Genomic DNA, 12,114 nt, shown 5'->3' on the forward strand with positions numbered 1-12,114 from the left:
GTTTTGGGGCAATGGCACTACTTCATCTCCTCTCAGTGCATATCTTGTAGCTTCCTGCTGAAATCCTGTACTTTTTTTTTATACCACACACGTTCTGGTTTATTTTGTCGCACCGGAGCCCCTCCAGACAGCAATAGTGTGGTAGCATTGGGGAAGAATCCCAGAAGCAACCTAAGAAGAATAAATTTGCCAATAATGCAGTATTGTTGGGTCAAGAATATGGCCACATTCACACCATACATTTAAAGTTCTATAAGCAGACATGACTCCCCCCCCCCCCCAAGAAGTGGGAAGTGTCGTTTGTTAAGGCTGCTGAGAATTGTTAGGACACCCCTATTTCTCTCCCAGAGCTACAATTCCTAGAGCAGTTTAACAAGCAATCCCTCTATACAGGGAACTATGGGAATTGTAGCCCTGGGAGGAGTATGAGGGAGGCTGCTAACAACCTGTAGCCCCCTAAACAAACTACAGGTCCCATGATGATTTGGGAGAAGTCATGACTGTTTAAAGTGGTATCATAGGGCTTTAGATATAGTGTGTGAATTTGGCCATATTTTCAGAATGCACTCACAATAATACACTAGTCTAGAGGGGCCCTGAATGTATCAGGCAAACACATGGAGGAAGACATGCACGTACACTATTATTCATTTTCAGAAGGTTGCAGACATTGGGTGGTAAGTGGAAGGGAGCAGGCAAGTGAAGCTCTGTTGTTTCACATTTGTTATGGCATGAAGAGCCCTATATACTTTGCACAAGAGACAAAATGAAAGGCAACGAAATCTGAATTCTGCATCAAAATGTATGCGCTCTGAAATTACGAGAATCAATTCAGTGTAGGTTTGTTCACAATAAGAATTCCCTTGACTGCTAGCCAGCTTCCATGATATGTAACCAAACAAACCCCTGTGTTGCAAAGAGAACGTCAGCAATATCTAGGCAGTACGCAATAGACAATCTTTTATAGAATTCCTTCAAACCATAACAAGTACTATATGAAATCTTTAGTCTTAAAGTCTCTGAAAATCTTTAAATGAAGCGAGGTACCAGACTTTGCACAATGAAAGACAAGCTGTGAAGCTTTGTGTATTCTGCAAATATGATGTCCAACACTGAACCGTGATTCCGGATATTGACTACTGTTTCATAGAATTCTTCATCAGCGTGGTGGGAAGATATAGAATTGCTTCATAAACTGAAAATAAAATTTTTAGACGATGACCTGCATTTTCAGTTTATGAAGCAATTCTATATCTTCCCACCACGCTGATGAAGAATTCTATGAAACAGTAGTCAATATCCGAAATCACTGTTCAGTGTTGGACATCATATTTGCTGAATACACAAAGCTTCACAGCTTGTCTTTCATCATACAAAGTCTGGTACTTTGCTTCATTTAAAGATTTTCAGAGACTTTAAGAGGAAAGATTTTATTTAGCTTCCATGATAAGGCTTTGCTTCCCTTTTCTCCCACCACCTGCCCTTGCCACAAAGGTGTGTGCCAGCCCTATCTTTAGGTAGAGTGAAGCGGCTTCCTCAGGTCACTGATTCTGGGAGTTACAAAAGAGGAGCAAACAATTAGTTGTTTAATCAATTGTGTTTTTTGCTGCCAGGCATGGGATGAGGGGTTTGTGGGATTTTCTGTCTCCGGTCTCAACCATCACTGTCTTGACGATTTGTACAAATTGGAACGCCACAGGGTGGACACTTGGCTCTGTGAGCAGCCTTCCAAAGCAACTTACATTCAGCTTTGGCACAGATGAGGCAGGCAGTGGTGCAGTTAAAGAAATTCAGGATCCCAGCAACAGCCACGCTGATGTCAGTGTTGCTGGGATGGAGGTTCAAAGTCGTGAATCTCTGGAACTGGAGCTTGAGGAATTCTTCGGGGGCAACCTTGAAATGGGGAACCTGAAAGGAGGAGAGAAAGGAAAATGTATATATAAATCATCCAGGGAATACACACAATGGTGGAGGCTGGTGCATTAGGGTGAATGGGGCCTCATCCTGCCACCTCCCCAGCTGCCTTTTTCTTATACTTAACAGCTAGTCATAACATCATCAGAAGAGCCTGTTACATTGGACAAAAGCATCCACTGGATTTGCTTTTAAGATACAGAGGTGGTGACAGTGGTGATAAAATGTAGATAAACTGATCCTTTCTGAAAAACTCCCCTCCAAGTGGTGAATGCATTTTCCAAAAGGAAAATTAAATGGTAATAAAGTGCAAGATGCCCAAATAATAAGAACATAAAAGATGCTGCTGGATCTGGCCAATGGCTAGTAAACTATTCCCACAGTGGGCAGCCAAATGCCTGTGGGACATCCACAAACAGGACCCAAGAACACTCTCCCCTCCTGGGTTCAGAAGCACTACTGACCAGTAGCATAGCATGGTTTGCTGGCACCTGGGGTGGAGGGTGAACGGAGCCTGCCACACCAGCCCAGCCCTCGCCACTGAGGCTCGCAAAGTGACTTGGGGCTGGCAGAGTGGCATGAGAAGTGAGGGCATGACCAAAGAGCACATGGCTGTTGCATCCTCCTCATGCCACCCTGCCAGTCCTGCGCTGCTTCGCAATGCTGGAATCTGGTCTGCATGATTCTCCTGAAGAATCATTCAGATCAGATCCCAGACTTGCAAAGTGGCGCAGGACTGGCAGGGCGGCGTGAGCAGTATCCCCCCAAAAAGGCACCTTGGGCCATCACCCCAGCAGCTCGCCCCCCTCCCCACAATGCCGCCTGTTACTGCCTCTGAGCATGGAGGCAGTGTTGCCATCCTGGCTAGTAACCATTGATAGAATTCTCTTCCATGTATTTGTCCAATCTTCTTTTAAAGCAGTCTGAGCTGTTGGCCATCAGAGCAAGTGCCATAGTTTAACAATGCACTGTGTGCCCTCAATCTTCCAAGCTTTGCTGTATAACAGGCATAGGCAAACTCGGCCCTCCAGATGTTTTGGGACTACAACTCCCATCATCCCTAGCTAACAGGACCAGTGGTCAGAGATGATGGGGATTGTAGTCTCAAAACATCTGGAGGGCCGAGTTTGCCTATGGCTGCTATATAACCATGATTTGGCCACCCAGCTGGCTACCCAGTCCAGAGGGTGGCACTGTCTGTTAGGCTCCTCCTCCTTTTTCAAGTCCTGCTAATCTGTTCACTTGTTTATACGGATTTTTAAAATACTCCACAAACATTTTCCAATCCTTTTTATATTCTTGATCGTCTTGTTCTCTTATCTTACTAGTCAGACCTGCTAACTCCGCATATTACAACAACTTAAAGTGCCGTTCCTCTTTGGTCGGTACTACTTCTGTTTCCCATTTTTGTGCAAGAAGTCCAGAGAGAGAGAGAGAGAGAGAGAGAGAGACTTCTGTGGTTACTATTGCCAGAAGGAAAGCTTCTGGTTTCTTGGGAGATATTCTCTTAAGTTTGTTTTTTTGGGTTTTTTTTGGTTCATTATAGATCATTTCCCAGAATTTCTTAATTACTTTACACAACCACCACATGTGGTTGTCCTCCTCCTCCTTCGTCCAAGTGTTTCCCCTTGCAGAACTCTGCCAGGAGGAGGATGGGGACACAACTAGAATTCGCTGGCTCTGCCTGCCATTGTTTCTGACTCTGCCTACTGTTGCCCTCCTTGCCTTCCCAACAGCCCCCAGCCAAAACTGATTTAAATCACTTCACTTCCCCAGACATAAATTACATGAGTTTTTCTCAACTGCCCACCTTTAGATTAGAGGTTGACAAGGCATAATATGTTGGAGTGGTTGATCCAAAAATTGCAGGACTTCCTCATTGCAGGATTTTCTGTGATTGTTTGCAAAACTTTCAGAACTGCACCCCCATTATTAGTCTCTAAGAAGGATGAAAGGCAATGCAGCCAGTCATTTGAGTTTGCACTCCCGTTGCATTTGCAGAAACAAATCTGCTACCATGAGACTCGTTCTCCAGAGGGACCAGAGCCATGAGTCCTAATAATAGCTCATTTGCCATTAATAAATCAAAGGAGAGAAAGGGGAGTTTGGCAGCCTCCCAGGGAACCTCACTGACACCAGGCTCTGAGCAAGGGGAACTGAGTGGTTTCTTCAAAGCATTATTTCCTATACTCATCTTGGGGACCTGGTGTCAGGGGACCACCTCAGGTACGGAAGATCCAAGAGGATGATATGGTTCAGAGCGCTTGTGAGATGCAAGGGGAAAACAGAGAAATGTGCTTTTTTTTTTTTTTTTTTTTTTTTGCAAAGCAAATGATTTGGAAGAAGCATAAAACGAGGCAAAGGGAAACATCTGGTTATGCCACATTAGGGGAAATGTCAAGTCCTCTTTGCTTCCATTACCAGGGCTTCCGGAAGCTATTGCCCTGTGCCTGCAATCACACACCTCTTGGGGGAAGGCTGTTAACCAGCTGCGGTGGCTGTTTTATTGGAGGCATAAGCAGTTTGGTTGGTAATAGAAAAGTTAAAGAGCAATAAGCTGCTATCCGCCTCGATTTCACTCCACGGCCCTCAGCCCGGGGTTGATTAAGAGGGAGAAAGGCAGGCTGTGTGCCTCCAGGCAGCTTCTCTTAACTAAAGCAGACGGGGCGCCCACAGGATGAGGATGGGCTTGTTGATCATTCAGCGGTGCCAGATGGAATCCGAGCCTCGCAGCCAAACACCGTCAACTGGATGAAGGGATCGGTATGGAGGGAAAGACTCGGGATCAAACTCTTGGCTCAGCTGGGAACCTTGGATGACCTTGGGCTGTTCTTTCTACACATCTCTCTGCTTCAGCTTTGAACCTGTACAGCAGCTTTCCCTCTTCTGCTTTGTTGATATATTAGTGTAGCGCATTGCTTTACACTTGGGCCATGCGTTCAGTACTGTCTACACAGACTATCAGCAACTCTCCAGGGTTTCTGGCAGTACCCAGAAATGCCAAAGACTGAACCTGGAGTCATCTGCATGCAGAACAGATGCTCTGTGGCCGAGCTATAGCCCTTTCCCTATGGATACGGAACATTTATTAGGTGCCACTCTAGTTCCAGAAAAAAGTCTGCAAGGTGTGCAGTCCAGGATATGTGTGTGTTACACAGGCACAGAAAGGGAAAAGAAATTGTAAACAGTGAGGTCAACTGGTCATCAAATGTAAAATGTACAGTCTGCAAAAATTCTGCTGAAGCTTGGGTATAAAAAAACCAAGCAGAGTGGTCGTTCATAACAGCAGTTTTGGGTGAAATCCACAATCAATTGCTCTGCTATTTAATACATACTTGGATGGGAAAACCTTGTCGCTATTCAACCCAAATAGGTGCAACCCATCTTCTTGATAGGAAGTTTGTTTTTATATTTTTAAGTGGGATGAAGCCCTGCATCCCCTCTCTATGTGAAAATATGTCAATTTCTTGAGATTTCTTTTTCTTTTTCAGAATGCACAGCAGAAAAAATGCAGGGCAACAATGCTATTGGGTAGCAGTCAAACCAATAATTTTCAGCTGGGTGCCAGACAGGTTTCCTGCCTTCCCACCCCAACTCTCTTCCATTCCTGACTCCTTGAGGCCATTCTGTCTCCATCTCAGGTAGGGGCCTTTCCCAGCTTCAGCACATTGTGACACACTGTCTCCTGCCAGGCATCTCTGGGTCCTAGATCCTGAACCATTCTGCTCATTCTTCTTCGATGCATCCCTGCCCTCTGCCCTGCACTGGGAGAGATTTCTCTGGCACTAGAAGCAGGGATCTTTCCCTGTGAAATACTGCCCTCCACTCATGGAAGAAAGTCTCCAGTCATGCAACCTTGCAGCCGGCACAGGTCAGTAGGGCACCACCCCAGGGATGAATAATTTTGTGGGTCTGGAGTGTGTGGGATCAGCAGCACAGAAACACGGTGCCCAATCTCCCCAATCTGAGCTGCACCTGGATATACCCGCTTTAAAGGTAAAGGTAAAGGGACCCCTGACCATTAGATCCAGTCGTGGCCGACTCTGGGGTTGCGGCGCTCATCTCGCTGTATTGGCCGAGGGAGCTGGCGTACAGATTCCGGGTCATGTGGCCAGCATGACTAAGCCGCTTCTGGAGAACCAGAGCAGTGCATGTAAACGCCATTTACCTTCCTGCCGGAGTGGTACCTATTTATCTACTTGCACTTTGACATGCTTTCGAACTGCTAGGTTGGCAGGAGCTGGGACTGAGCAATGGGAGTTCACCCCATCGCGGGGATTCGAACCGCTGACCTTCTGATCGGCAAGTCCTAGACTCTGTGGTTTAACCCGCAGTGCCACCCGCGTCCCACATACCCGCTTTACTATGACAGAAATACTGTGGGCGTGTCCACACTTTTGCTTGACCCGCATTTTGATTGTATTGTGTATCAATTAATTCCCACGGGCGGGTCAAAGAGCTTTTATTGTTGGTCTGCAGTTGCGCCTTGCAATACTCCAATCTTACCCGCTGAATCGGATCTTACAAGATGTGCGGAAATTCCGAGGAGGGATTTTGCTTCAAGTCAGGGTGTAAGATCAGATTTTTGCAAGGCATGACTGCGGAAGAAGGAGAAAAGCTCTCGGGCCTGGGGGAATTAATCGGTACACAATACAATCAAAATATGTGGTGAGGGGAAAGTGTGGATGAGCCCTGAGAATGCTTGAAGAAATGAAAAATGGCTAAGATCAATGGACTGAGATGAAGTAAATGAGGATGAATATAAAGAGGAGTTCCTAATGGCAGCGCTTTGACACTGAAGAATGCTCTCAATCTGTACTGGGGCAAGCCAGCAAACACACAGTGTGCAACAGAAATAGATACAGGCAGAGAAAGAAGAGAGAAAGCAGTGGTGAGTGAGCAGCAGGGATGACCCTTTCTAGCATTTTGGCAACAACAGGTGGGAGGGCAGCCAAGTGACAATGGGGAGTGCAGGTTGTCTGGGCTGAACAGGCTGCCCACAGTGGCTTTCAGAGCAGCAGAATCATCACACAGGCCTTTGAATGAGAAGCATCTCCATAATTTATCTAATGTCACCTGCAGAGGATTATTTGGGTTATTCTGCTACATGGTACTGCAGAAGTTCTATGTGGAAAGGGGATGGCTTTGTTCTCAGCGAGCCTGATCAAGCTCTGTTGGCTTAAATAATATCTACAGTAATCTGGGATGCAGTTGAGGGGAGGGAAAAGTTGTCCCAAGCCGCCAGAAGCTCAGCATCCAGAGAAAGGGAAGTTGGAAGGGCATCATGACACTGCCACAATGTGTCATGTGTCTCCAGTGGCATAGCATGGGGGGCAAGGGGGGCATTGCCCCAGGACCGGAGCACAATCAGAGGGGGGGGCAAACCAGGTGCTCCCCACATTGCGCGTTGCCTGACTCCAGCAGTGAAGAGTACCCTTTGCACCCACCCCTGCCCAGTGTGTGAGTACCCACCCAGCAGTGTGGGCAGTGAGAGCTGGGCAAATGCGCTCCACCCTGCCTGCCGCCCCGGGTGTCAGCAAAACACGCTATGCCCCTGTGTGTCTCTGCTCAGAGTGCACCCACTACAGTTGCCAACAAGGGAGTGTTTCTTGCCCTTCTAAGCTTTCATTTCATGGTGTTTCCTCAAAGCAAACTATCCAGAGATGCATATAATTTAACAGGGATTATAAAGTGCCAGGTATGTAGCAGAGCATAATCGTAAGAAATACGCATATAATGTAACTGAGAAGGAATAAAGCACTACAGTTTTGAAGACTTCAGAGATGCTATCACAGATTTCAGCAAAGACACAAAGAAAATCATTAAATATTTAAACCTTAATGCATTTCTAATTTCAACAGCTTCATTTTTTTTTAAAAAAAACCCCACAACTCACTCAAATAAATTGCTGTGAAACCTTTCACATCAACCATTTAGGAAGCATTGAGGAGATTTGCCCCTCCATCCTATCAAAGTCTAGATGTTTTTTCAATTGGCTGTCTTGAGAGACATAGCAAATTGACGTAATCCCATGGTCTCAATGGAACTGAAAATCAGCTTCCTTTGCAATGGGTGCCAAATTCTTTTAAAGCTCCAAGCTACAGGCTGATCTCATAAGTTCTGACCTTCTGAAAGTCCCTTTATTGAACCAAAGATATGGCAGAGTCTGCAAATTAGCTGCTGTGCTGTTGGAAATGGATTAGGAAACATGGTTCTGGGCCATCAGACCATTGGAGCTCTTAGCCCAGAAGTGCCAACTCGGGCCAGGAAGTTTCTAGCTCTACTGCCTTAGACCCCTTTTTAACTGAAGGTGTCAGAGACTCAACCAGGAAAGTACACTCCCACTAACCAATGTTCCAGCTCAAAATTTGCTCTGTGGGATATGATTGGTGCAAAGTTTCAAGAACAGAGGACTAAATAACCTCCAAGTATGGTTGACATCTCTTCCCTTGTTTCTTTATAGGCCCATTATAATGACAGATATTTTTCTAGTCTCTAATAAGGGCATCAAAAGGTGATAGGTGCACCTGGGTAAGGATAACATGGAAAATAGGTAGAGGCATTGCCAGCCCACACATGAGGCAAGGTGAGGCGGCTGCCTCAGGTGGCAAGATCCATAGGGGCAGTAGATCCAAATGTATATATTTATCTCTGCCCCCCTTTTCCTGATGTAGATCTTTCTTCCCTGATGTGTGTGGGTGCCATTTTGTGGTTCACCTCAGGTGCCAACATGTCTTGGGCCGACCCTGGTGAAAGGAAACTGAGGATGTTTTTGAAAATAGACACTGAAGCAGATATGAATTTTAACAAAGTGACTTGAAAGAAAATACCCCCGTGAGCAGAGATGGGGAAGACTTCAAGCATGTTTTTTGGTCACCCTCATGAAGGTGTGATGCAAGGTTCGTGTTATCCCCTTCCCCCACCCCACTGCCCACCTATTCCTTTCCAAATACGGGCTCAAAATGTTGTTTTTAATCTATAAAGCCCTGAACAGTTTGGGTCCAGCTCACCCAAAGGATGACTTTTGTTCACATACCCCTGCCTGAGAATCAAGATCTTCCACAAGATACCCATCTTGCTGTCCTCTCAGGTATTTGTAGGGTTGCTAAACATGACAGGGTTGCTTCTGGAAGTCCCACCCGCAGAAAATTTGTATGGCTCCCTCGCTGCTTTTTTAGTTTTTTAAAAAACCAGGCTTTTGAGCTCTCCTAGGTATTTTGGATGCCATGCTGCTATCATTTTATATGGGCTCTTTTTAATTTCTTCAGTTCTGATCTTCTTAGGGATGAAGGGTGAGACAAAAATGATTTTGTTTAATTATTTGTATTTATGGCACTGTACATACCATCCATTTATAAAGGACATGGCTTCCCTCAAAGAATCCTGGGAACTGTAACTCTGTGGGGTTAAACTACATTCCCCAAGATTCTCTGGTGAGTATCATGTGCTTTAAATATATGGTCTGGGCACAACCACAATAAAGGACAATAACTTGCTTTTTAGAAGCACAGAAGCCGGAAAGTGAATTCTGTGGCCATGTTTTGTACTTTTTACATGCCTCTCTGGCATCTACACTGCCCTTGCTAGGCAGAACTGCATCCAATACACAAATTAAAAACTTTGGAGAAAGGCTGGGCGACAGAAAGATCTCACACCTCCTGACTCCTGCAACTCGAAGGCAGTGAATTACTGCAATTTATTTGCGAATGCCTCCTATTGACATGTTGACTTCCCATCACTCCCAAAGCCTTGTGGCAAGGGACACGTTTCAGAGTCCACTAAATGGCAGAGAGATGAGACTAGGAGTTAAGCGGGTGAATTATGAGAGCTCCGTTCTGTTCCCTGGGAATGGGGATTGGTCAGCACAGAGAGCGTGGGGCTTATCCAACATTAAATCAAGTGCACCGGTTGGAAACCTACCATGAGGATTTTGTATTAGATGTAAGACTCCAAAAAAAGAAAAAGAAAAAAAGAGGAATGGAGTACTGAGGATGGGAGGAAGGGGAGGTGTAGTCGCGTAAGCGCTAACATAATTGCCAGGAGATCAGACATGGATTTATTTCTGCCATGCACTGAAAACCAGCATCTGGGGACCAGCTTTTTGCAAACTTTTCCACCAGTGACAAAAATCCGCCTTCAAGGCCGTCTTTGGATGATCACATCAAAAAGGGGGGTGGATATGTGTTAATCTGCAAAGCCAGTTTGGAGTGAAGAATCAGAATAGGTCAATTCTGCCTGGTACTGTGCAAATTGTCTGGCAGTGGCTTTCCAAGTTCTCAGACAGAGAGGTCCCCCCTCCTTCCCTGGCTATCTGACCCTTCAGAGCAGCGTCCTTCTACCTTGAGTCCCCAGATGGCTTTGCCAAAAGTCAGGGATCTTAGAATTCGTAGCCTGACAGCACCTAGGGACCCAGGGTTAAAGAACGATGCTTGAGAGAGAGTGCTGTAGATTACTGTAGATAACAAATATTGATCTCGAGAACTCCTGCATGCGAAATAAGTGTGCTACCACTGAGCTGTGACCTGTCCCTTAATCTCCAGTTGCTTGGCTGCATGTAGGCATTGCAAGCCTCTGTCCATAAGCTGCAGTGCTGAGAGCAAGATTCACACCACTCACCTCTTTCTCTCCGCAGATATTGCTGATGATGGAGCTGGAAGCAGGACTTGAAGATGGTCCCAGAACACCAACCACCCCTTTTGGAAGGATCTGGCACACTGGGGAAAGTCAGCCAGAGAGAGAGAGAGAGAGAGAGAGAGAGAGAGAGAGAGAGAGAAGAAAGAGTTACTGGTAACCTCCAGTGAACAAAGCAGATCAGGCTGCAGGCCATTGGCCTGAGGACATCTAGTGAGATTCATGGCTGAATAGCAATCTGAACCTGGCTCTCCCTGTTCCAACATCACTATGCCACATGGATGCTTGTTTCGTTGAGCTATTATGAGCACATTCAGGAAAGGTGTTTCTCTACGAGGTAGCATTCGCAGATGCAAACGCCTTCCCCATCTGCAGCCCTGTGATAAGTGAAAAGAAAGATAAACTGTGATGGAAAGGACAATGTGAGCAGACTGTAGCAGAATGAGCATTCAGATGCACCTAACATACTTTTCAGCGGTGGCACCCCACTTGTGGAATGCTGTCCCTAATGAAGCTTACTTGGCACCCTTGTTACATATCTTTAGGCCTCAGGCAAAACCCCTCTTCTTTCATTAGGCCTTTGGCTTTTAGCTATTTATGACTTTTTTGCATCGATGGATGTTCTCTCTCTCTCTCTCTCTCTCTCTCTCTCTCTCTCTCTCTCTCACACACACACACATTGTCTGTTACACTTTCGTAATGCTGTTTTTAATGTATGTATTTGTTTTTTTTGCTTAAGATATGGTGAATCACAAATTTAGTGCTATTTCCCCCCTAACAGACACCTATCTATGTACAGTTTTGACCAATGCACACAATTTTACAAGCAATTTGCCCCAACAAATGCAGTTTTGTAAACACAGCTTGGTTGGGACACTCATTGCAAAATTCAGATAAGTGCCATTTTTGAAGGATAGCTGTGATTTGGTTCACATTTTGTTTTGGAAGGTGTGGATTTGATAGATCCAGCTTTTAAACAAAATTTCTCCTCCATCCCTAGTGGTCAACCTCTTTGCCTGCTGTAACAATTTAATTAAGTGAAACTACCGGGCATCGTAGTACTTCTCTACCGATTGCTCATAATTGTCCACATCTCTTCAAGAGGGAACAAAGCCAAATTGAAAACAAAAGTAATGAAGTCAGAATAGTTTATACAGGGACATGGCGGCCTCTGTGTTATTTCAAATCTTTCTGGAAAAAAAAGTTATTGCATTCTCAGCATACATTATTGAGAAATCCTTGAAGAAAAGACTACGGTTCTGCGTTGTCAAGAGACCTGGACATTATCATAATGGTTACTTTCAGCCTTTTTATTATATTTTAAAAACCATGAATGCATAATGTAGTGGCTTGAGGATGGTACAGAGAGCCAAGACTCCAGAGAGTTACTCTCAATTTTCCCTATTAAGATATCCGGCCTTCTCTGCCCTTTCTCATAATAGGGATGATGACATCTCTCTAACAGAAAAATCGTAGATGCTGCTGAGGTTTCAGACCAAATCCCTCCTTCGCAAGGACACAGCTCCTGAGAGTGTGAGGTGGTGACTTCTTGAGAAGTCACTCAAGAGC

General features: G+C 45.3%; 1 protein-coding gene across 4 annotated transcripts in view; it reads right to left on the bottom strand.

Moving 5' to 3' along the window:
* GRIK4 (glutamate ionotropic receptor kainate type subunit 4) overlaps positions 1 to 12,114 on the bottom strand; it is a 469,347-nt gene that overhangs the window by 152,541 nt on the left and 304,692 nt on the right. For all 4 annotated transcript variants that reach the window (XM_080983424.1, XM_080983422.1, XM_080983423.1 and 1 more), the window contains exons 4-5: positions 10,531 to 10,628; positions 1,743 to 1,908 (exon numbers count right to left, since the gene is read on the bottom strand). In XM_080983424.1, coding sequence (XP_080839550.1) covers positions 1,743 to 1,908; positions 10,531 to 10,628 — 264 coding nt within the window. The remainder of the gene's footprint in view (positions 1 to 1,742; positions 1,909 to 10,530; positions 10,629 to 12,114) is intronic.

Source organism: Podarcis pityusensis (genome assembly GCF_964106645.2).
Source record: "Podarcis pityusensis genome assembly, chromosome: 15".
NCBI classification, from domain to species: Eukaryota; Metazoa; Chordata; class Lepidosauria; order Squamata; family Lacertidae; genus Podarcis; species Podarcis pityusensis.